Source organism: Stegodyphus dumicola, chromosome 4, assembly GCF_044657685.1.
Source record: "Stegodyphus dumicola isolate Sdum_Otavi_A_Nest chromosome 4, ASM4465768v1".
NCBI classification, from domain to species: domain Eukaryota; kingdom Metazoa; phylum Arthropoda; class Arachnida; order Araneae; family Eresidae; genus Stegodyphus; species Stegodyphus dumicola.
The window spans coordinates 115,520,191-115,547,478 of record NC_140771.1 but is presented as its reverse complement, the minus strand read 5'-3'; the positions used below and the strand labels follow the sequence as shown (position 1 = coordinate 115,547,478).

Below are 27,288 nucleotides of genomic sequence, written 5' to 3'. Positions count from 1 at the left end.
AATGCAATATTGAAAATACAAACTGCCTTTGAATGAAATGCTAGAGTTGATTTAAGTTTCGTAAGATACCAGACTTAAAATGAAATTTCAAGTAGACGGTGCAATTAATCTCCGAATCTCATTACCAATGAAAACAGAATATAGTGAACAATGGTTCTTTACAAATTATAGTTCATTTTGTTTATTTATGTGTGTTATTTTAGTTCATTTATGTGTGTGTGTGCGAGAAAGTGTTTTCATCACTAACTCAAATACAGACTACTGAAATCTACTTGAAGTATGTTCCGAACTCCACTTTTATCAACATACATCCAAACACAGAATAACTGTGCAAGAACACAGAATAACTGTGCAAGAACTAGTGTGCTCCTCTGTTTCGTTAATGCAAGTAACAACATTTATTTAATTTTTAATTAATAATCTAAAGACTATTGAAAATTTAAAAGCTTTAAAACATTAAAAGAAATAAAATTCCCTTCTGTTAATTATTTAATATCAATATAAAATTAAATTAATTTTAACTAATTATATTTTTTAAATTATAAGTGCGCTGGTAGTAAAATATGTTCGCAGAACATTCTAAGCTATAAAAATGGTACCCTCGTGAAAAAAGCATGAGAAACGCTGATACAGAGGAATTCTTGATCCAATATCAAATGACTTACTTCCGTAACTACATATAAATATATATGATGTAAAATCAATTTAAAATGAAATTTAATTAAAATTGTATTAAATAAAATAATATTAAAATTTTTGTATTTAAAATAAAGCACAAAGAAAAGATCTTTTTATACAATATGGAAGAAATATATTTATTAAAAATGGATGTAATCATTAATGTGCTAAAAGGGGTCAAATAATTTATCTAATAACTAAAAGGAGAAAAATGATTTGTAATAAACTTTATAATAAGAGCATGAAATGGGAATAATAAGATTAAATAATTGTATTATTCTTAATGGGAATCGCAGATTAAATAATCATTTACAGAATTCATCTCATTTAAAAGTATATAATATTATAAAATTAATTCCTAAATCAGTGTAGATAGGAATTGGCTATGGGGTGCTCTTCTGGAGATTTCAGAAATTTTTAAATTTCGTTAGCCTTTTCGCTACTGGTAATCTAAATTGGTTATAAAGAACGTCACAGGCGAACAAAACGTTTGTTTTTAATACTTTTTTCCTGATAATGGATTGAATATTAGCAGGTAATTTTTTTATTACTCTGCTTTTCTAAGCGAGTATATTCATAATTTATATTTTTGGAGGAAAATTGAGAATTCAAAGTTGTATGATCTTCCTTGTGAGAAACTTTTGCTACCATAGATGCTTAATTCAGTCAGCAGTTTCGAGGAGTGGCAGTCAACTCGTGTCTCGCGGCAAAGTTTGCAAAATTTATTATTATTGGCGGAATTTCCCAATTTGTGTAAAATTTCATACTTCTGATCGTCTTCGAATTATTTTCATATAAAGATTTTTAAACGTTAGTTCAATAAGAACCTTGAAATAATGGATGCTTTTAATTCTACGGATTACACTGAAATATTTGCTAAAATACTACCACTCAAGCTACAACGTAAGTGGTTCTCTAGGATACAGAAGCTACCGCTGATTCCAAAGTAGCAAGCGAATAAGCCTAATACGAACAAAAATTAGTACTAATACCTAAGCCTTGCACTTACAACTCAACAGCTGCTCGTTGCAGCCGCTGTTGTTAAGCATTGAATGGTTCCGAAGAATAAAAAGGAATAAAATAGATTTATTCTAGCAAAGTTTGATGGAGAAATAATTCCTTTTCATTCAACAGCCAAAATCAGTGACTGTTTCTCTATCAGACACTTAAAGTAAACTCTAAAGGAATCAATGGTACTTGTGCAAGATGACAGAAATAACAATAATCTTACCTAACTATTACTCTAAATAGAAATGTACCGCGGCTTCATTGATCCTAACTGAACATACACATATTTTCGATTGAAAGAAAGAAAAAAGATTAGAGCGAGTAGAAAGGTTTGAATGCAGATAAGAAATGCAACTTAAAAATATTAAGCAAATGAAAACCTTATATAAACGTTACGCATATTTAAAACGATAAGATTCCTTAGTTAATGAACAAATTGAAAAGTATAATCAAGTCTATGGCTTCTCCCAATGCGCTGCTTATTGAACTGGGAAAACTTAGAAATTTATTCACCTTTATAAAAATGAATAATGAGTCTGAGATACGAAGAAAATCATAATACTAATTTTCACGAAATGATAGAAAAAATTTTACTTGCTCTTTCTGAATCCTAAGGCTTTAATTGAAATTATGAGTTGATTTTTAACAGTTTTTCCTCTATTGAAAAGACGGTTTTGCTAATTAGATGTCGTTTTGCTTCAGTTTCAAAAAGCAGACATTTTTCTCTCTCCGACACAGTGAAAGACTTTTCATCTCCATTATTCGAAAGTAAAAGAGTTAAAAATAGAAATCATTCCACTATTTGGAACAAAACCTAAAATATAAAAACTGTATCATAATTTGGAATTCTTTTTAATGTACCATAAATTAAGCTACGTATATACGAGTACAGGATTAAATTGCTCAAATCTTCAAAATGTATAGTAGTTTTTCGAAAATCTGAGCATAAGCATCTATGCATTATGATGTTTGTGACTGTCTGTAAATGATCATTCATTAATGCTTTCATTCCCGAAACCAAGATTTTGAATATTTGAAGCTTTTACCTCTTTTAATTCAAATCTCTAGCCCAATAAATAAGCTGTTTAAAAACGAATTTCTACTTCTTTCTAAAATTTTTTTGTAAGTTAATCTATATTCACCAACGAAGTCACCTCTTTTCACTTCTTTAATTTCAATCATTTTACATTTATATTTGCAAAATAAGTTTTTGTTTTTAGCTGGAAATACATTTTACCTAAAAACAATTATCTTTCATAAAAGTTAGAAAAATTTTTGCATCATTTAAGCTTAATGAAAAATTCATATTAAAAAATTATTCGAAGTTTTTCCTATGAATTCAAAAATTTCTTTACTTTAAAGCAATTTTAGCTCGTAGCAACATATAACTGCAAGAGTTTCAAAAGATAAAATGATGTATGAAATCAAAGATATCTAGATTTAAATTCATTTTAAAATAAATTATTTCTTATTTCGTAAATACATGTTTCTGTAAATAATACGTTTTATACAGATTATTTTATTGAGCCTCAGTTTTATTCCTTGTAATATTTTAAGATGTCAGTTGGCGAATCCATACACTGTAAATGCTTTGTTAACAAAATTCTTCCGAAACGTTGTTCATAATGCAATTGATACATTGATCATAGATCTAAGATTACTGAGTCAATTGTATCCTTCATTTATATGCTTTGCGATTATTATAAAATTTATAACAAGTTTTGGATTAATTATACAATATTCCAGGTGTTTTGAAAAAGAAACAATTATGAAAACACTGAAGTTTCTAGTACAAGAGATCCCGCGTAATACTGTTGATAGGTTCATAAAAAATTTCGTGGTATACGAATTAGGTTATACGAACAACGGAACTTCTACAAAACATACGGTTGTAGGGTTTTCCATATTTTGCATAACAAATTTATTTTAAGTTTGATACCTGGTCTAGAACTTCTCAACTTCCCCTCACATTCTCTCGCCGGGATGTAAATTTAAAGTTAAGTGAAGTGCTATTTAAACGTGTGAATACCTCAGTTTATTCAGAGCGTGTTTCGATAGCCAAGCGCAGGTTTCGTTATTATTTAGCGGTCACGCTACTAAGCCTCTTGGCCTTATCAAATTAGTATCGCGCCGGTTAGATTCCTGTGAGTTCACCTCTTAGGCGTAAACTTAAGTGCGCTCCTGCACTATTTATTTCATGTTTGAATTGTATTATATTCTATGTTTTAGTATCCACCGCAAGTGGACGGTGTCCCTGTAACGCACGAAGTCAATGCCTTTCTATTAACTAGTTGAATTAATAAAGGGTTATTTTTACTCTTCATTTGAGTCAGTAGTTTTTATTCACACCTGTGCGAGAATTCACCAGGTCATTATAGGGTCTATTCTAGTTTATGTGGTATGAATGACAGACTCTACAGTGGCGCCCGAACTAAAAGGGTGTTGGATGATGGTTTTCCACACCCAGGAATTTGCGATTGGGTACCCTAAAAACCCCAGTCTCCCTTTAAAAAGGGGGGGGAGTATATAAGGATTCTCTTGTCACTTAGGGACCCATTTCTCCCACCGCCTTGGCGAGTCTTAGTGGTTTGCACGCTGGGCCGGTATTCCAGAGGTTCGCGGTTCGATTCCCGGCGAAGACGTTGTTAATTTTTCATTTGTCCTGCTTCCAAAAATACCTAATGTCTCTACACGGTTAAGTTCCAAAAGTTAAACAAAATCTACGATATTTTCATTTTGTATCTTAGAGAAGTATACTTATTAAAATGATAACTGATAAATCTTTTAGATATGCCTATTAAAGTTTTTTTCATCATCACTGCTACCAATTACGATCAATGAGCGCGTTTACCTTTTGAAGCGTTTTTTACCTATCTTCAGTCTCCTGCGAACTACATTTTGCAAATTTTCAATTGTTTACTTTCGAGAGCTTCATAAAAGTTACTATATAGAGAGAAATATATATATCAAGCTTCCTTAAATATTGGGTAATTTTTAAGTGTAAAAATTTTTCATATAGAAAACATCACTGTAATTAGTTCGCGAAGTAGGTAGTAATTTGGTATTTCTTTTCTCAACTTTATTGGCATGATGATAAGAAAGCTGGCTGCTATAGCCTTGTGGCAAAGATCAAAAGTCAGGTAAGGCATGAATGTTTCTAAATGTACACTGCGCCAAAAAAAAGGGGGCAGTTTTATATTTCCCGTTCTATTGCGCCGATTGACGAAATTCAACTTGCATTTTTCATGTCTCGAAAGCGTGACTTAGGATATATTATTAGATTTATATATAGCATTGTTCTAATATAGGTATTTTGACACAAAATTGGACCTTTTTCTGAAATGACATGCCAGTTTTTTCCATATTTCAATTCTACGACTCAAATTACGCTAAACTGCCAAGTTCTGTAAAAATCCCACTTGTAGTTTTTAAGAAATTAACTCTCAAAGTATTAGCTCCTAAATGTTAATTGAGTTTGGTATATATTTATCTACATATATCTTATTTTTATCACACTTATTTGATTCTTCCTTTCACATCTCGAACTTTAGGTTCATTCCAAATAACATTCGCCCATTTTTAAGATTTATTTTTAAAATAATTTTTATAAATTTTTCGAAAATTTTTTTAATTAAAAACTTATAAAATGTTTACCATCATCTTAAAAAATATGTATTTCTAAGCATACCTTCAAAAAATGTTATTCAAAATTTTCGAAGATATACGTGAATTTATATATTGGCGCGTTTTGAAATTTGGCGTATTTGTTCAAAGCGATAATAATATCAAATGTGGTTTAGGCACTTTGTTAAAATTATTTGAAAGCAGGAACGATGAGATTTTTTCCGCTCATCCACAATGCAAAAAGCTAGAAAAGATGTGACTTTTTTCCCCGTCCTGCACAAATGGAAGGGAAAAGAAAATAGGTTGCCATATATTAAGAAGTTCGCCAAGTAAATTATTCTTGGCGCAAACTGAAAAAAAAATGCGACGAATTAAATTTTTAAATTTCTCCGTAAATTTCGCAACACATTTTACAAAGTGTTATATTTACACATAATTTCAATCGTAGAACCGAAATATGGAAAAAAATGGTATATTATTTCAGGAAAAGTCTCATTTTGCGTCAAAATACCTAAGTTAGAACAATGCTATATATAAATCTAATATATAACTTAAGTCCGCTTTTGAGACATGAAAACCGCAATTTGAATTTCGTCAATCAGCCCAATAGAATAAGATATATAGAACTATTCCCCCCTTTTTTTTTTCTTTTTTGCGCAGTGTGCATTATCTTTGTGGCGTAGAAGCACTTAAAATCCTACTGTCAAGCTAAAACTCTTCTTGAGAGATTGGGGACGGTGAAGGAGGTTGGAAGATTCTCGTATCGTATTTTAAAGAATCCGTTTTTCAAACTTAGACAGTCAAAAGCAGGTGGTCACCTATGATGTACCCAAGATATAAGTCAACGACAAGCGCAATCATAGCTTCTTGGCAACGAAACATTTGGTGAGCTGATCTGACTATAAATTCAATATTATATATTAAAAATATATATTCAATGTTAAAAACAACAATAACTGTATTCTGTTGTTTGTTTGCAGGAAGCAGCCCATCCGCCTGACTACGAGTGGACGGTGGCCTTGTAACGCACAAAGTCCATGCCTTTCTATTAACTAGTTGAATTAATACAATTAGAAAATGCACCACTATTACCAATTTAAATACTGCACTAGGCAGTCATATTTTTGTGTCTAAAACTTTCTTCAAAAATGGAAATCATTGCCTCGAATAGTATGTTATTTACATCCAATCTTCAGGAAGAAATTGAAAATAGGGATTTTAATGAGATTCTTTATAATGCAGAGTTCGGAATTTCTCGTAAAAGAATTTTGAAACTAATCGTGAAGTTTTCCCGCATTAAAAAAATTGCTTTAAGGCATGTTTGATTTAGATCTCAAAATAACAAAGACTGTTAAATGAGAAACCTTTATGTTGAATTTGAATACATTTAAAAGTCTTATTTTGATTTTAAATTCATATTTTTTTTAATTAGCAAGAACAAAATGCAAAAATAAAGATAAAAACTTTGAAAAATAATGCTATGGCTTTCTGCTTTTGAGCTTCATTTTTTTCAGATACGTGCAGCATTCAGATATTTTTTACTTTTTATTACTTTGAATTTTACTTTTATCTTTGTATTTTATGTTTGATTTTACAATGGAATGTGAATTCAAAATTAAGATTAAATATTTAGGATTATTGTGTTTTTGTTGACCGCTAAATTACTGTAACTTTCAGGGCATTGTTTAATTACTGGTGTTTTGAAGTTATTGCCTTCAAATTATATTTTATTGCCTTCAGATTATACATATATATATATATAAAGAGAGAGAGAGAGAGAGATCTAAACAAAAGATGAGAAATTTCAAATTAAGATAAACTGGTTTTGGTTTATTGAGATTACGGCAAAGCACACTGGGGCTATCTGCCTAAGGGGAGGAATGCCTTCGTGGAGGACTTTCTAAGGAAAACTCGTTAATGTTTTGAATTTTTCCTTTTTTTCCTTTTTGCTTCAGCATTGAATTGTTTTAATTTTAGTTTTGATATGTAAATTTACTGTTACAATGTTGTCTCCGTTCGTAATCTAATTCAGATTTAATAATTATCTCTTGAATATATATACATATATATATTAAAGGTTTTGCCTAGACAACTCTCTTAAATTCTGTAAATACAAAGCATTTTATTTTGAAATGTAAGAACAAGTTAAAAACTACACTTTTACTACATTATAAAAGTATTGGAAACATATTTAAAATTAGATGGGTAATGAAACCAACAATCAACTGAAAGAACTTAACCCTTAATAGAAAAATGTACTTACCAGTATTGAAAGATGAATGTCTTCTTGGAACGTAAAATGTTTGCACTTCTGTTTCTCCAGCATGATTGGGTGTCTGCCCTTCCTGTATCAAAGAACTTGCGTCGTCAAATGTTGAGGTCTTTTCCGTGGGAGAGGACCAACAACAACAGCAGTAGCAACAGCGAATCCACTTCATAGTATTTTGGACATTATAGGCCCGTTCATAAGGAATCGTAGGAGATTCGTGCTGCATATGCAGACATCCAAAATCTGGAAAGCAAGAAGCCAATCTGAAAATTTATGTGAACAAAATTTTGCGGATTTCAGCAAAAATTTCTATGTAACCTTCTTTTTGAAGGTAATATCTGATTTTAGTAACAAATGCAAAATATTTAATCGTTTTTTGAGGAAATACTGATGATTAAATCAATAGCTCTAAGATATTTATCTTATATCTTGGAGTTATAACAGCTGAATATTATTAAGCTGCTGCTGTTTAACAATCTGTTTCGGCAATGGAAAGGTATTGTCATATACAACCAATTTAAGAGAAAAATCTTTTACTACATTAATATTATTTGACACATTTATTTCTTTGAGATAAGAATATTTTAACTATCATGTTTCTACGAAGATATCGAGATAAGAAAGTTAAAACACAAAATAAGCGGGTCACATTATTGACAAATGTAAATCTTCATTTATGATACATTACTAGTATGGCAAAATGTCATATTAGCAATGGACGACATTGGCAATGAAGTGTATTTTTAGCACTCTTAAGAATGTATACATAATCAAATTTAAACTTTCTGCTTTATAATCGACATTACAACTAAATCAACAATGAGATTTTTAGGTGCATCTATGTTCCCTAGTACCTTCAAATTAAATATCTTAGTGGGAATATAATCCCTAAGAATTACTGCAGTGTAAGTGCGAAATGGAGAAAATATTCTGTGATGTTTTGAACAAGCCTTTGATCCTTTTCACAAAGACATATGCATCATTTCCATCAACTTACACTTCTTTTGTTAACTTATCGTTATTTCTTTCTATTTCTTTTGATCAAGAACATTGCTGAATCCAGTATGGAAATACTACAGATAATAGACTGCCCATTAATGAAAGATGTTATACGATCTAATGAATTCATACTCATTCTTTTTCCTAAAACGAGCAATCAGATGTTTGAGTCAACTGAATGAGATATACTTGTTGCTTTCAGCTTTGAAAACATTTTATGGGTCTGTAATTATTTATGAAAATTCACCAAGCATAATTTAGATTCGCATTTTGTTTATCGCTAGGAACAATGAATGTTGTGACTTATCTGAAATTGCAAATCATGATATGTTTCATTTCTGCCAGGGCCCTCGAGTCTACTGACTGACATACCCTCAAGGTTAGTAAAACATTTGAGAAAACTGTCAGGCAATGTTCCTGCTTGATATAATATAGAATTAATCTAGTTTCCATCACGTGGTGCAAAATCCTTTCAATTCAATTCCAAGCCCTGATAAAAGATCTAGCTTCAAAGAACACTTGGGTCTCGTGAGAAAATAACGCAATAGTAATAGGAAATTCCGTTCTGTTCGTCCTTGTCGCTGCGCCTAGCTTGCAGAAGTGCAAGCTGTGTACCGGCTATCTTCAGCTGGTTGCTTCAAGTAGCGATGCAGGAAAAGAAATGCCTAAGTGAGTCCTGGAGACAAGATACGAGTTGGAGAGGGGTGTAATAAAGTGAAACAAGTCCATTTCATTTGCATAAAATAAGTGGTGATGATGAAGTCAAAATCATGCTATACACACAGATTCAACTGAGATCTTGGACAGAGCAGATGTGAAAGCACATTTAAGCTTTATGTAGGGAAATCTTGGTTATCGCTTAGCATGAAAACCGTAAATGAGCACAGATGGCTGTAATCTTGAAGAATCTTGTAGGTGAAAACTTCAAAGTAGTTCATTATATAACATTCTTGTACGCCAACGGTTAGTAAGGTCGTTGTGAAGACATTTGTTACGTACGTAGAAATGGGCATTTGTAATGATGCAAAGGTATTTAATAGATACAATGTTTTTACGTTTTATCCATATCTATTTATCCAAGAGACTGGCTTTTGCTTAAATTTACAAAATATCCAAAATCGTTCCTTTATTTCTTATACGCAAAGTGAGTATATTCTTTCATTTTCTTATAGCTGAAAATAAATGCTATTTTTAGCAGTCAGATTCATAATTAGGCGCCATGGTGATTTTATTCTTTACTTTCTATTGCATTTTTAAAATTCAATTATTTTAAATGAACGTTAAGTTTTTCAGAAATGTTATAACTTTTGATGACAAAATGTCATCCTAGCATTTTAAACCAACAGGCATTTTCTATTAACTAAAAGTGTGTAAGATAAAAAATCGTTATAATATTTTACTTCTGCCTTCCATTTTACAGACAGAAGTAAAGAATTATCAGTACCTTCTTTTGTGTGTATTAAGTTGCAAAATCTATTACGGATAAAGATACAGCGAACATCTAAAGATTTCAAAGTATTTAATAACAGCTCATAAATTATTTAGGAACACGAATTTTGTATAATTGTGTACGATATAGTTTATTTTTCTATTATCTGCTTTAAAAAATCTGGAAAACTTAAATTACTGATATCAAAGATAAAATTTATTTATTGATTTTGCTTTAAATAGCGTGTCGGATAATGTGTACCGAAAATTGATTATTTTTTATTTTAGATAATTATTGATCGAACATCATTCTTACAGACCTTCACAGAACTAACAATAAGGATATAATTATAGATTATTCACAGGATAATTTGCATGTTATTAATTAATTAATTATGAAATTATATATATATACAAAAAAAGTGTTTTAATTCTAAATCATCTCGAGACAGCTTAAATAAATCAAAAATAATTTAACGTGATAAATGATTAAACATTTATTCCGTTAATTTTTAAACTTTGAAAAATTAAAATCAAAGCAAAAGAAATAAAAGACTAAAAACCGTAGAATAATCAAGATTGCTTTAAACACGCTCTCACCTAACATGTCTTATCAAGACGTGTCCAAAATAATTTTAACTAAAAATCCCATGCTTATGAAATTATACAGCGATTCAGAATTATCTAATAGCAAACACTAAAGCAATTTAAAATGTAAAATGTCCTATGAAACTCTCTCGCTCTTTTTCTCTCACTAATACATATAGCATGTGTGTGCTTGTGAGTGAGTGCTAATTTTGTTGTTGGTGATGACTTGAAATATTACACCCAATTTTTTTTAATCTTAAGCGAGATGTTGTAGAGAGATGAACATTCTTACATTCTTACTTCGTATTTGTGTGCGAGATGTAGCTTGCACACGAATAGAATGAGTGATGGAAAAAGAAACTTGCAGACATTGAATACTTTGTCAATATGAGGACACATAATTCTATCTTCTTGAAGAATAATTTCTTAGGAAATAATTTCTTCACATTACTGTGGGTGCTACAAGCACCCAACAGCTCTATGTGCACTGATCACATTTTAAGTAATTAAAGATATAATTAATCGAGGAAACGTCAGCTACCCAGACCAGAGCAAAGAGAAAAAAGGAATGAGCACTTCAGCAAGGTATATAAATTAAATCGAAATCCCTCGTTTAAGTTTTGAATGGTGGGCGGCCAAATCGCTTAGAGCATTTCAGATCATTGCAGATGAAGGTAATAATTTTTTAATACAAAATAATACATAATTTTTGAAGAGAACGTAGCTAAATTAAAACCAGGAATAAAAAGGCCTACTTGCAAAATTAAGTTAGCAATAGTTAGTACTTTTCTTTCATATTTTATATCTTATATATATATATAGCTATATATATAAAAGGAAGAGTATTGTGCCCAGGCCTGCAAAATTTGGTACACAAGTGCATCTTGGCAAGCGCCAGTCCACCTCGAAGGCATTTTTACAAAATTCGAATGAGTGTTTTTTAATGTTTTTTGATGAAATCGCATCAAATCGATAATTCTCTCTCATTATATCAGAAATAATGGCACGCAGCCATTGTTGCTGATATATCACTATTGCCATTTGGAGCTGATATCAGCACTGTTGCCACTCGGAAAAATGAGGGCGATAATTCTGTGCAATTTTTAGATTGAATATTTCTCTTGGACACTGGACGTTTGTCGAGAGAAGCAACGGGAAATTGGTTAAATTTTTATTAGGATAATGAATATTTTTATTAAAGATATTGCTTATGTCATTATAATTTTTTAATATGTAATGCATTTTTATTGAAATTTGTGTTTTTTCTTTGTTTGTTTTTATATTCTTGTACGAAGTAAAGGAAGTATTGTAATCGTGAAAAATTTCAGGTACCATATTTCAAAGAAAATGTCCATTTTGACTGCTATCAAATGCAATTTAAAGATGTTGTTTTATAACATCTGCACCTATGGACAGAATAAAGGACTCTTTTCCCCAACAAAATTATACAACTGATTTAAAATAAATTCTGAAGAGATTTTTTCGTGGTTTTTGTCTGTACGTATGTATGTATATATCTCTCATAACTCAAAAACGAGCAGCCTCAGAATGTTAAAATTTTTGTATATAGGACAACTAGGATGTAGTTGTGCACCTCCCTTTTTGGTGGCAATTGGCCGCACCAAAAGTAAATATATATACATTTGCCCACTCTGTTAGTCGGCTCCGTGAGCTCAGTTTTTTTATTCTTATATGTTTGTAAATTGTACATATTTTACTTTAAAAATGCTTGAATTATGTTATTCTTATCTTCCGGTTAAGGTTATGTCTTTAGTTAAACTGCATTCAATATTTGCAGAATTAACAATTTAAAAGTTGTTTAAGTGCGGGTTAACCTAATTTTTGTTTACATTTGAAGGTGCTACTTTGGTAGACTGTTGCACGGATTTTAGCGATTTTTTGGCGATTTTTCTTTTGGCTAGTAATACAATTTATGGTAAACCCATTGCTGGATAAGTTATTTATGGTAGCCGATACTTAGTTGTCATTTTATTTAAAAAATAATGCGTTTTATTATGCATAAATTAAGTGTTTTAAATATTATTTATGGCTTCTAAATATTAAAAATCAATTTAATTTTGAATTTTTATTTGAAATAATTTTTTTTTTTGTTTATCATATTCTATGAAATTTTATGTTGTGGATGATGTAATCGATGATGTCACCTTACTTTAAACGTAATTGGTTTTAATATGTATAAATTTAATCTAATGTTTTAAACATTATTTATGGCTGTTAAATATTAAAATACAATTTAATTTTGCATTTTTTTAAAAAAATGATTTTATTATAAATGAATTTTTAAATAAATTTAATTCTAGGCGTGATGTAATAAGCTCTCTGATTGGTTATAGAATATTTGTGCATTAACGAGCTGTAATCAGCTCCCTGTTTGGTTACTGAAAATTTGTGCATTTTCGCGCCATTTTAAAATTTAATTCATATCTTCGAATTCCTTCAAAGATGTCTGTCTCTAAGATGAATGTTGTTATTGGTAAGTACCAAGAATTATTGGTATCGGAATCAAAAAATTGTCCTTTGAGACCTTATTTTGCCAGCCTGGCTTTCCTAATCAAAGATTTATTTACAAATTGTTACAAGGGTCAGAGGAAATTTATTTTAAATTTTTGGGAAGAAACCTCGCTAATTGCTTCTTCAATGAAGTGCGAGAAATGTGGATCACAGATGAAGATGGTTAAAAGAGCCGATTCCGAGGATGGCCGTATATGGTATTGTGGTCACGGTGGAAGAAATAATCGCTGTAACGGTAAAAAAAGTATTAGACATTCCTCCTTTTTTACCGGCAGTAAACTTCCAATTGCTGTCATTTTAGCTCTAGAGTACGAAATATTCATGGGTTCTTCGTACGATAGAATTCAATGTGAGCTCGGTATTTTTTCAGAAGCTGTAGCCGACTGGCGCAGTTATGTAACCGACGTTTTAATTAACTTTGTAGAAACTAAAACGGAGAAGATCGGAGGGCCAGGGAAAATCGTGGAGATTGATGAGTCTAAAATCGGTAAACGAAAGTTTAACAAGGGACGATTCGTTGAAGGGCAGTGGGTTTTGGGGGGAATACAGCGCGAGTCAGGTCGGTGTTTTTTAGTTGCTGTGCCAGACAGAACAGCGGATACTCTTCTCGCTTTAATTAAGGATTGGATCGAACCGGGAACTCAGATTATTTCGGACTGCTGGAAAGCTTATGACCGTTTGAGCGAAGAAGGTTTTAATCACTTGCAAGTTAACCATTCGCTCCATTTCGTAGATCCTGAAACCGGAGCTCATACTAACATAGTTGAATGACAATGGCGTGACTTCAAAAATTCTTTGCCGGCTTATAATCGTCGAGGAGATTTTGAAGGATACATAGCCTGGTATTTGTTTAGGAAAATTTGCTCTGCATTGAGTGAGCATTCATATGTTAAATTTCTCGAAATTATTAGAGACATAGACTGGGCTGATTGGCATGTACTTCAGGGAGGGGCGGTTAAAGGATCTTCGAAATCTTAAAAACAATACCTATTATTGGATTCTTTTTCAAATTTTTTTTGTTATTTTTAATCTTCATGATCCATTAATTTGGCTCTAAATTGCTTTATCTATTTATAATTTTTTTTAAAATTTTTTTTGTTCCTGCCCTTGATATTACATTTTTCAAATTTTTTTCATTGATATCTCTAAATTATGATTCCGATTTTTTTTGTGGTACTTATCTATAAACAACAGATTAAATGATTCAAAAAAATATAATTACATATTTTTCTTTTATTTTATAATTGTATACTTCAATTTTTGTTAAAAAAAATAATACACTATTTTCAAAAATTGCTGAGATAATTATTGTCACATATGTTTTAATGTTAATTATATTCTATATAACTTATTAAAGTATTTGTATTTAATAATATTCTAATTCTTTTAAATGTTGGATGATGGTTTTTAATTCGATATTCAATTTCAGTAATATTTTAATCTAATTAAACGTTGGCACAATGTTTATATAGCGGTGTTTTTATTCTCTTCTTTTCTATATGAAAGTAATAACCAAACCAAAACCGAAAATAATAATAACATTACTTTAGTATTTTATACTCATAGTAACTGTATTTATTTTCACTTGCCTGCCATCTTAGAAAACGGCATTTTCAACAAAAAATGAATCCATTACTTCTAACGATATTTATTTTTTTTTAAGTTTCGAATACTTTACTATGCGTAAAAACAGTGTTTTTCAAAGATGGCTGACGTTTGTAAAAATCGCGCCAACTATTGCGCCAACGTAAATCACCAAAAATCCGTGCAACCGTCTACCAAAGTAGCACCCATTTCAAATATTTGTTTACATTTGAACTTAGCAGAATAGTGAGTTTGTTGACAATCTAGAGAAATTAAGCTTCGCAACAACAAAGATAACGTCTTGTTTTATTATTGCGAATTAAATCATGCTAAATCCCTTCTGGAATTAACATTTAAGTTATTAAATTATCTCATATATTGACTCAGCGCAGCATCCACAACAATTTAAGTTAGTTTTTACGCATTCAGTATCTTTTTGCTTAGCTATACCAAAAGTAAACTTTCAATTTTGTGCGGCAAAAATTCTGCCTTCTTGCCCGCTGGTCGAATTGCTTATTTTTTCGTAGAATCTCTAAGTTTAATTGTTAAAAGTTGTACTTTAAATTATTTCAACTGTATTTATGTTTAGATTTTTTACATTTTTCAATTTAAATAAAAATATTTTGAGGTTTTATATATTTTTGCCTTGTCCCATAGTGAGAACTGAATTAATTGAATGAGAAATATATCTCTAATGAAATTCGAGGAAATATGTTTAAATGAAATGCAGGAAAAATTGCGTTTAATTTAATATTATGTACAAAGAAGTCATGTGGTGCACAAATCAGATTTTTTTAAGTTAACATTAAATTTAAAAACTGCAGAGAATTTTCTCCTGAGTCAAATTCTGTGCAGTTTTTAAATTTAATGTTTGGTGTTCCCTTTAGGCATTTTTCCGGTACATTTAAAAGCCAGACGAAGGTTGGCGCGTAGCGCCTAGTTTATGTATAAGAGTTTAGAAATTTAATATTTTATTGAAAACTGTTAATGATATGTTACGAATGTAAACACTTGCTCAGTTTTTTGAAATCCTCTTTTTATCAATTTCAACCACGATTCCTAATTTAGTATATATCCGACGATATAAAAATTGTCTAACATTGGAGGAAACAATCATATTAACTACTTAGCGTTTTCTCAAAAAATATTAGTCATCTCAATCGCCCTAATTACTTTACATATCAAATAATCATCAAAGGAGATTTCCCTGCCAAATTAGCAAGTTAACGAGTTTCTCATATTAAGTGTTCAACAAGGAGTGAATTAAAACCTTTAAACGTACGAAAAATACCTCAAGGTTAAATAATACCCTTACCTTAAAATACCTCAAGTACGAAAAATACATTGGTATTCCATATTGTATTATAATAAAAATGATGAAATATTTTAAGTATTAAGAATCATATATCTTAAATTGCAGTGTTGATGGAGCGGTGCAATTGACCTGGGTTCGAGACCCTACCCCTTGTAGAACATGTTAATTTTTCGAATGAATAGGAGGGAATAAACAGGTTGAAATATAAAGAATGTCTGTTTAACAATTACTGAGTATAATATATAAGATTTTTTAAAAATAAGTTTAAATAAGTAGAGTCTGAAAGAATCTAGATGAGAGTTATTTATAAGTAATGAGTGATTCTATGAGATATTAAGATAAATGAATAAAACACCCGAATAGCGCATTAGAGAAGAAAATGCTTCGAAAATAATCTGGACCGCTCGAGCTGGTGAATAACTCTGAAACAAATGGTTCAGTGCAAAGCCTTCGGTGCTAATGAAGGTATAAGATACATGTTAAAAAGTGATATGTAATAAATTTAAGATAATACAAAATTTAAAAAACAGTACAGACAATCACATAGTCCAAACGATGAGGATTGCCAGTGACCTGTTTAAATTAGAAATATCATTATAATCTATGTACAGATTTTAATTGCAGGGTTTTCAATACTATTTTGTCTCTCGTGGAATTTCGTTGCGATGTTATGAATATGCATCCTAAGCTGCCCAATTTTAAGTTCCTCGTAGATCCTGCTGTTCCTAACATAAGACGGAGAATTGGTGATCTGTAGTTTGAAATTTTTACGGTTAGATTTACAGGCAAACGCCCGGACCGAGCAAGCATAGCAAAGCATGGGACTCAGAATGAACTTGTAATAATTAACTTATTATCTAGGGATAATGCACTGTTTCGAGCAATTAGGGGGTAGAGTTTAGCTTGTTGCACTCGAAATTTTTAATAATACTTGTAATATGTAAGTTCCATGTGAGAGAATTGTTGAGGATCACCCCAAGGTAAGGAATATATCTTAAATGTACTCTAATAGAGTAACTGATGTCACTAGGGTAGGCTTAGTTTTATTGGGAAAAAAAGAAAATAAACACACTTTTTTTTAAATCGGAAACGTCTAAATTTAGAACGAATGAAATGCACCTAGATTCGAATAAACCTAGATTTACAAATAGAAGTGTTTTCAGATAGAGCTAATTTCGAAGAGATATTTGGTAAATGTACACGAAACTAAAATATTCAAAGCTTGAAAGGAATATGTATAACAATAAAACATTCAAAACTTTAAAGATATACATGAGAATAAAGATTCAAAGCTCGATTTGTTTAGTATATTTTAAAGTAACTAAACATATATCTTGAAGCTTCCAGTTTTTATTTTCGCACGTTTGAAAGGCGTAAACACAATCCTTATTTGAAGACGGAAGAATTTGCTAAAGCTTAAGAAAATACGGAGCAGTACAAGTTTACGAAAGAAACCTAGTATCAGAATCTTGCAAGTTACTTAAAATAAATAAGAGGGAATACTATTCAAATGTAAATGCAAAAAAGCAACAGAACTGGTGATATTTTTCAAATCGAATGCAAAATCGGTCCAAGAAAGTAACTGTCGATGAAAATTGTTTAGAGAATCTTAATACTACAAAAGTACATTTCAAACAAATCACTTATAGCTTTCTAATCACTTATAGCTTATAGCTTTCTAAATATAGCTATAGAAATAGTTCATAATATTATTTTAAATCTTTAAGAAGCAGAAGGAAGCATTGTGTCTTATATAACAAGAAATATTAACTACTTATGTAACAAGAAATATTAACTAAAAGGATTTGAAGGCCTCGATTAAATAGAAATAAAATGTGCATCTTTTAAGCAAGTCTGTATGAAAATGTTAGAATATTTTGCTAAATATTTAGTATATGACTTGTACAGAACCTTATCTTATTGTCCTTCAGACCCTACTAGACGTAGAAGCATTATTTCTTTAGTCTGAATTAAGGTGACCGATTTGTTAAAATAATATCTTTAATAAACTCTTTAAATTAATAGAAAACACTCCTTGTTCTATAGAATATAACTTGGCTACTTGCGGGTATTTAAAATAACATAAGCTGAAGTTAAATTCAATTAACATAATCGGAGACCGCACAAAATAGATTGCATAAACTGGCTCGACTAGTTAACAGCGAGTATTTAAAGTCGCCTAGCAAAGTGACTACAGCCGTACTAAAACTTTGGCAGAGATGGTTACCACCATCTAACCATGGTAACCCGATACTCAGAATAATAATATACGTAACTGCTTTAAAACATTCCAACCTTCTACTTAAATACGCAATAACTGATTTTCTTTCTGGCGAGAACTGCGAAGGAAATAAAGCTTCAAATAATAATAACTGCTTAATTAACATAAAATCCTACAAATATGCAACCTAGTAATGAGAAAGGCGACTCGAAATTTATAAAAAGTTATCAAAATATTAATTAAGTTAATAGAACAAATTGTTTTAAGTACGTTAAATGCTACAAGTGGATTTTCCCATTTTAATTTCAATTAATATAACTACAATAGTTAGCAGAGGTCTTTATTTCATATTTATTTTCTTAAAATAGCTTTTATTGTTTGTATTCGAGATAGTTTGTATATTTCTTTCATCAATTAAACATTAATAAAAGTTACACTTTGCATGATGGTTTTCTCTTGAAGTAACCTGTATAAATATATATTTTCGTAAAAATATTAGTTTACCTTAAATATCAATAATTTTATCACATTTTCTGAACCTTAATGCTATCAAGGTTTAGAAATTTACTAAAAAAGGATACTAAACAACAGGACATTTCGTATGTTTCATAGCATCTTTCACGAGAAAAGAGTATTCTGATGTCCTACTATTATTTAAATCTATTTCGTTAACAATAAATTTGGAGTTCTGGGTGGCTACAGATGCTGATCGACATACTGTTGACAGTCCCGCAAAATATGAGCAGTATGTGGGTAGGCTTGGCCTGCCTAAAATATGGCGTTAAAACTTCCACAAAAGGTGGTGCAGGTACCAGGATGTTTTGCACATAGAATGAAACATACAAAATGTTTACTGAAGCAATACTGATAGAGACAAACAAGTTTTCAACAGATTTCTATTCCATAAGAAGTCACTGTTGAAATATTGTCTGGTAACAGTACTTGAAACATGATTAGTTATCTCTACTTACACCAACCATTTCGAAACAAATATGTATTCTTAGACATATCCACTTTATCATATATGACCCTATTTCTCAATCACGTTAACTAGCTATTAATGCGGTATTGAAACTTAATCGTATTTGTCCTGATAACTTCAGAAGCTTTCAGAGCAACCGAAAATGCGTAGCGAAAGAAGAAAGTCATGCATGGTACAGCTTGTCTACCCAGTACAGACCCATAGCATAGCTCCAGCTAATAAACCGATGTATATATATATATATATATCCCTTAGCATATTTCGTAACCCGATACTCAGAATAATAATATTACTCAATTCATGCCGATCCTGCTTATAAATTAGAATATTTCGCAGTGAGAATAACTAAACTTTAATCGTCTCCTTAAACTAAATGGAATAGTTTTTTCTGGATCATTTCAATTTTCGAAATTGATAGAGAACGAAACAAATTACTAATAACTCTTTATCTTAAAGGGCAATTAATTTCATTAATAACCTTGAACAACTGATTTTTAGATTTTCCATTATTATCGAATTCATCTTAAGCGCTTAATAACAGATAATCTAAAGACGCTAACAGGAACACTTAAAACGACGGTATATCGAAAATGATATAACCACTGTATTCAGACACTTACGCAAAAAAATATACTATTCAATGCAGCTACTTATAAATGTAATCTATGTGTAAAACACTTTTATTCTACACAAATGTTTTTCTTGTATTTTTCCTGTCAAAGGATATTCTTCGAGATTTAGTTTCTTAACCCTTTGAGTGGCATGGGTTTGGGGATCTGCTCACGGAGACCTATATTTAAACAGCATTTATTTCCTAATTTAGCGAAATTACTTAATTTTGTCTATGTTTTCAGAAACTTCCATTCATTAAAATGTTATTTGCATCAATAACGAAAGTAAAAAAAAAAAGACAAATATTCAAAATTATGAACTAATATGTACACCAGAAGACAAAGAATCGCATTATCGGTTAAAGCCGTCATGCCACTCAGGAGGTAAACATAAATGAGTTTATAATAATAGAAGCTTTATTCAGAAATACGTTTTATCATTTCCGTTTCTTTTTCTCTTTTGGGAAAACATTGATGAATAAAAAAATGATGAACTACCATAATGCAAGTATGAAAAATTATAAATAATTAATAAATTAAGTTGTGTTCATGAAGAATTTGGAGTAAATTTTCAGAATATTTGAGATAAGAGTTCAGTTTTTGCAATAGATACAAGTTAAAATTTAAAAGGCTGATTAAATTTTGATGATAGTTAAAACAAAGGTTAGGTTATTTAATTACGGCAAATTTAAGTACGAGGGCTATTTGCCTAAATGGAGGGATGCCTTCGTGGAGGACTGGCTCGTATACACGTTACACATGAGGAAAACCACGAAAACACCCATGCAGCCAGCCCGTTCGCGGGATTCGAACCTCGAACCGAACTGCCAGTGTTCAGCGACTTTACCGCTAGGCTGCTGGTGGGCCCGTTAAAACAAAGGAATACGTTCACTTATTCTATACGAACATTTGTTCATCAAATTCTAAAGATGCAGAAGTTTAGCCACAAAATTCATTTTCACATGCTAATAAGGCATCTCATTCCGTTAAATACATCACATAAATAAATTACTAATTATAAAAGAATAGAAAAGCATTTCCATAGCTCAGCAGAAATGAAAAGTAATTAATAAAATGCTTAATCTCGTATTGTTAAAAATAAATCTCGTATTGTTAAAAATAAATTGCGAGACAAATGAGAAAAACAAAGAAAAGAAACATCTTTATAGAAATTTAAAATTAATTTTGCTTATCTTAATCTGAGTCCTAATCTGCTTATCTTAATCAAAAAAAAAAAAAAAAAAAAAGATTCATATTTTGTTCTGGAAAGGTAATTTTTGTTAGCGAAGCAAGTGTTTATACAGTAGCTAATGAGGAAAATGTGGGAGATAATATAATGTTCCTTTTTCCAGCTATAATTTAACGCTCCTATTTCCCAGATTCACTCCTCACCGTATTCTTATTATAATGACTATACTTATATAGAAAACTATCAGTTTAGTTTCCTTTGAAGTAGAAAACATGAAGATTAATTGCATTTTGTTCAGAATTCGAGCCAAGAGCTTTCCAATTGCCAGATGGACACGTTAACCATTTATACTTGAAGAGTATACACGGGAAAATGCAGCAGTTCTTTACAGTTGTGGTTTCAAATTTTTGCTCAAATTTTAATAATAAACATGTGTAATGTCTTGCACGTTTTTTCGCATTACGTCAGATATCGCACGTAATTTGGACGAGCAGCTTAATTTTATTCATTCTTTAAACTTTTCATTAATAAATGAATATTAAAACACAATTTACACTGTTTTTAGCATTATGTCATAGAATATAAAATATTATTTTTAGCTACTATGTACCATTCTTCATTAAACATGACTGAGCCTATAGCAGGGGGACTGCTAACAATGATAGCTGGGATGGATTTCTTTTCTTTTTGTTGTTTTTATCAAGGCTGTAATCTGAGGAGGCACTTCTTGTTCACAAATTATTTATTTAATTAAAAATAATTTAATATTTAATTATGTATATATGTATATATGTATAATGAAACTGAAAATGTCTGTTAAATAGGGCAAAGGTGCACGTCTGCAGCATACCTCGCAGCTCCGGCATATAAATTCGATGAGCGCACGCCCTATGGTAATTGTCCTATGGTAATTGTCCAGTCATCCAGTCGCTGTCCAATCATTTCAATGAATCATTTCCTGCGGCAGTCAGTCGCCAGAGGAAGCTGTCTAGTTTTTCCCTCGAACACAAAAGGGAGGAAAGTATCGGACATTACAATAGTTGTTATACCAAAATTGGCAAACAGAAATTTAAAAGAATTAAATTTAATCATTCTCAAATATGCCTTCGATATGTTACAAATTCTACTGTTCTTAATATTATGTTAATATTTCATTGGCATTATTGTACGCACCTCCACCGATTTTATAGTTAGTCAAATATGATCAATTATGACGTGATGTCTAAAACATTACTTTCGACTTCTAGTATTAAGTTCCTACCAATACGAATGAAAGCTAAAAAAAGTCCTACATACACACACACGTATTATATATATGTGTGTGTGTATATATTTGTGTTATGTATATATACAAGGTGTACCGCAAATGTTGCGACAAACTTCCAGGGGAGGTAGGGCACATCATAAGGATTAAGAATTGCATAGGAACTTATACCCGGAAATATCAGGGGTAAGTGGTATCACATGTAGAAGATGGGAAAAGAAGCAAGAGGGATTAATTTGAAACATTCATTGGACATGAATACAAATGGTGTAGGATAGCTTGAATGTTACAACAGATGCTCGAAGCTTCCACCATCAAACGTCAAACATTCCTGACACCGATGGACCATTTGAAAGTCGCCAATTATTTGATCTTTCTGCAGCAACTTCTTCCCGATTTGCTTGAAACGATGTTCCACCAAATATGAGGCGCAAAATGTGATTCCAACATGATGGGGCCCCTTCTAATTTTGGACTGGATGCTCGTAGCCATTTGAACAGATCATTCCTGCATCGATGGCTTGGGCGTGGCGGACGAGTTCCCTGTCGGTTTCCGCATAGGATCTTCCACCGTTCAAGCCCTTTCAACAATCAAGGATTGCATCCAGAAGAATAGAAATGATAATATGCATACGGCTTTCCTTTCGATTGACCTGGCCAGCGCATTTGATACTCTGTGGTGGCCAGCAATCAAACAAGCTTTACGCAATGCAAAATGCCCGATCAACCTTTATCTAACAATCACAAGCTACTTACAAGATCGTATGTTAATAATGTCCCACGATGCAGGTGTTTCATCCAAAGCCCAAGTGAGAGGTTGCCCGCAAGGCTCTTGCGCGGGGCCCCTCCTATGGAACATCACATTTAACGAAGTGCTCGCTGCAGACTGGCCCGCACACACGCGATTTGTCGCCTACGCAGATGATGCTGCACTCCTGGTGCGAGGACGCACACGCAACGAACTAGAGAAAAACGGCACAGAAGTCTGCACACATTTTGCTGACTACTGCACTCGACTTAAGCTTCAAATATCAACAGAAAAGTCAACAGCGTTGATCATTCCAAGGCCAGGAACAAATCCAACACGACGGCCCTGTATTAAATTAAACGGTAGAAATATTAAGTTCGTTAAAAATCTTAAATATCTAGGAGTAACATGGGACTCCGGTCTAACCTTTATTCCTCATATACAAGACCTTCGGGTTAAAACATCTCGAATAGCGAGAACAGCGCGCCAATTTCAGGGCAAGAATTGGGGTCAGAGCCCCCATTTTCCGAAACTGTTATATCTCACAGTTGCAGAGAAAATCGCATTATATGCAGCCCCAATCTGGGCAAACCCAATGGGAGCTAGGAAAATCCGTCAACTATCAGCCTTGCAAAGACCTTTTGCGATAAACCTATGCAAAGCATATCGAACTACAGCCACAAATGCAGCACAGGTACTAGCTGGTATCATACCACTGCATATCAAAGCCTTAATGGAATCTGCATATGCCCAACTGATCCACTTGCGCCGAGATGCGACATTTGGAAACACTACCTATAGCCCAGTCCAATATGAGCATCGGGTCGACGTATTGCGTACACATCCCTCAATAAAAGGGACAGGCATACGCACAGTTAAATCCAACTGCCTTCATCGAGACACCCTCACGAAGATATACACGGATGGCTCGAAGCATGAACTTGGAGTAGGTAGTGCCTTTATACACTATGACGGTTCCAACATCGAATACACATGAAAAGGACATCTGAAACCGGAAAACAGCGTCTTTCAGGCGGAAGTTACTGCTCTCACAGCAGCGGTACAGCATACACTCAACAACAATATACAGGCAGCTACCATATACACGGACAGCCTTTCAGCAATAAATGCAATAGAGAATCAACACCATGTATCGCCGAGCATCATTAACTTGCAAGACATCCTGCAGCATATTCGTCACACTAAAATTACCATGGTCTGGGACAAAGCCCACGATGGCAACCAGGGAAATGAAGCAGCTGACCGTTTGGCTAAGGATGCTGCAAGCAATCTCGAAGCACAAGAAATAAATATTCCTGCCCCACCATCCTATCTAAAGCGCCATTTGCAGGGACAAGCAATACGACAATGGCAAGAAGAATGGACTAATGCGGAAACAGAGAGGCGCACCTATGAGCGTATTTCAAAGGTATCAACTGACCGCCTTATCGCCATTGCTCCTTTAGTAAACTACATAACAGGTCACGGGCCGTTCCCGTCTTATTTTCATCGACATGGGATATCAAATACAGACATCTGTGTCTGTGGAGAAGACGGAACGCCAGACCACTACCTATTCAAGTGCCCTCTGACAGATACCATGCATCTTTTCATGCCCACGAGCAACATAACTGCCTACCACCGACTGATAATTAAGCACAAGGGAAGCATTAATGCAATATGTAAAATTATAAAATTTATCGCGGCACTAGGTCAGGATATATGCCAGCCCATTTAATCAACATAAGGTTTTCCACTGCATTTATCCAGGAAACTACAATTTACACACGCATACCTTATATCTTATACCTAAACAGAACTTAAACTGGTTTGAGAACTCTTGCACAATAGCAAATATTTAATGAACTTTAACGCTGTCATGTGTCCTTATTAGTTCTATACAAGCACAGTATTATGTGCTTTTGTCAGTATTATAACTACTCTGCAGCATGTCTTCCTATTAGCATCATATCAGCTCTATGTATCATATGTTTCTATTAGCACTTATTACTCATATACTATCATATGTATCTTTGTCTACCTTAATATTTATTTGCACAATGTGTTTTATTCGTATTATATCTGCTTTGCTATTAGTATCATATCAGCTCTGCACCATGTGTATTTATTGGCATCATAATTACTTTGTACCAAGTGTTTTTACTCGTTCTTCACCTGTACTGCATCTACTCAGCACCATGTCATTTAATTAGCTCTATATTTGTTCTGCATCATGTATATACATTAATATCATATTTGCACTGCATTATGTGTTTCAATCGTATGACAGCCTAAGTTCGTGCACTATGAGTTGTCTAATCCTAAGTTTTTTTTTTTACACATATACTATCATATGCATTATGTGAAACACCAACTGTTTACCCCAAATATTTATCTGCATTAAATATTTTCATTTGTATTACATCTACTTTACATCATGCGTTCCTATTAGTACAACATATGCTCTGTACCATATGAGCCTATAAGCTATTTATCTGTTCTGCATCATGTATATTCATTAGTATCATATCTGTCCTGCATCAAATGATTTTAATCGTACTATACCTGCTCAGCGGCATGTGGCCTTTTTTTTTTTTTTTTCCTCATATCTGATCTGCATCATACGTGTTCATTAGAACTTAAACTGCACTGCATAATGTATTTTCATGTATCTCTATTAGTATTATATCTGCCCTATGTCACGTTTTTTAATTAGCTATATATTTGCTCTGCATCATGTGTATATACCAGCATCATACCTGCTCTGCATAAAGTGTTTCTATCATGTGTTCGCCTAGGCACCTGCACTATGAGTTGTCTCATTAAAATATTACTACACACATACTATCATATGTTCTTAACACCAAATGTTTACCCTAATATTTATTTGTATCACATGCTCCTATTTGTATTATATCTGCTTTGCATCATGAGTTTCTATTAGTATAACATATGCCCTGTACCATGTGTATCATATTCATGCTTGCATCATGTGTTTCTCATTAGTATTATCTCTGTCCTGCATCATGTGCTTTTAAATAGCATCATCTCTGCCCAAAGTCATGTGTTTTTATACAGTATTATAGTTGCCCTGAATCATGTCTTTTATTTAGCTCTATATTTGCTCTGTATAATGTGTATATACTATTAACATATTTGCTCTGCATCATGTACTCCTATCATGTGTTAGCCTAGGTTCATGCACTATGAATTGTCTCCCCATAAGTATTATTACTCATATACTACCATCTGTTTCATATGTAAACCAAAAGTTCATCGCTAATAATTATTTGCAACTTATGTTATTATCTGTCTTAAAACTGCCCTGCATCATGTGTTTTAATTAGTATACACGCGTGCTTTATATCTGGCAATGTTACACGCGTGCTTTATATCTGGCTTGCACCATGTGTTTTCACTAGTATCACAGCTTTATCTCTGCTCTGCATCCTGTGATCTTACCAGTTTTATTACACGTTTTTATATATCACATAGTATTACATCTGCCCAGCATTATATGTTCTAACAGCATCACATGAATGCATTATTAGTACTCTACTTAGTAGTCTGGGAGTATGTTCTGTGTATTTTAAGTGTTTTTATGTGTACTGTATGGTCTAAATGTTATTCAATGTTGTTATGTGTATTATGTCTTACATTATTATGCCCCCCTTTTTTTATTTCCTATAACCACTGTAATCCTAAAACTTTCAAATGTCATACACATCACTCGTAATGTAGACTATGTCAACCGCCCTTGTATGGCCATCTAACTTTCTCATTAAGATTCAAATATACACCCGAGGCAGCCTGATGAGGCTCCAGGGAGTTGTTGCCACTAGATAATGGAGGACGCGGGGCATATGCCTGTTTACCTATGTTAAACATCAGGCGCCCTCGTCCTCCGTCACCTGTCACCTGCCCCCTCTCCAACCGGATTTATCCAGCCTTGATTTCGTTTTGTGGAAAGCCATCAAAAGTGTAGTGTTTCACCATCCTGTTGTGTCTGAAATAGATCTCGTGGCAAGACTCACCTGCGCAGCTGTTACAATCAAAGAAACTCCTGGTGAACACGTCAGGCAATAAATTGTTCCTCAGTGTAAGGCGTGTTTGGCGTCTGATGGTGCAAACTTCGAGCACCTCTTGTAACATTCAAGCTGTCGTACGCCATTCGTATTCATGTCCAATAAACGTTTCCAAATTAATCACTATTATTTCTTTTCCCATCTTCTACCTCTGCGATTACTTA

General features: G+C 32.5%; 1 protein-coding gene across 1 annotated transcript in view; it reads right to left on the bottom strand.

Annotated features, from left to right (window-relative positions):
- Positions 1–27,288, bottom strand: part of LOC118201691 (synaptotagmin-15-like) — a 94,888-nt gene that overhangs the window by 29,280 nt on the left and 38,320 nt on the right. Inside the window, exon 2 of the mRNA XM_035373833.2 lies at positions 7,574–7,822. Within this exon, the coding sequence (XP_035229724.1) occupies positions 7,574–7,805 (232 nt within the window). The 5' untranslated portion in view covers positions 7,806–7,822. The remainder of the gene's footprint in view (positions 1–7,573; positions 7,823–27,288) is intronic.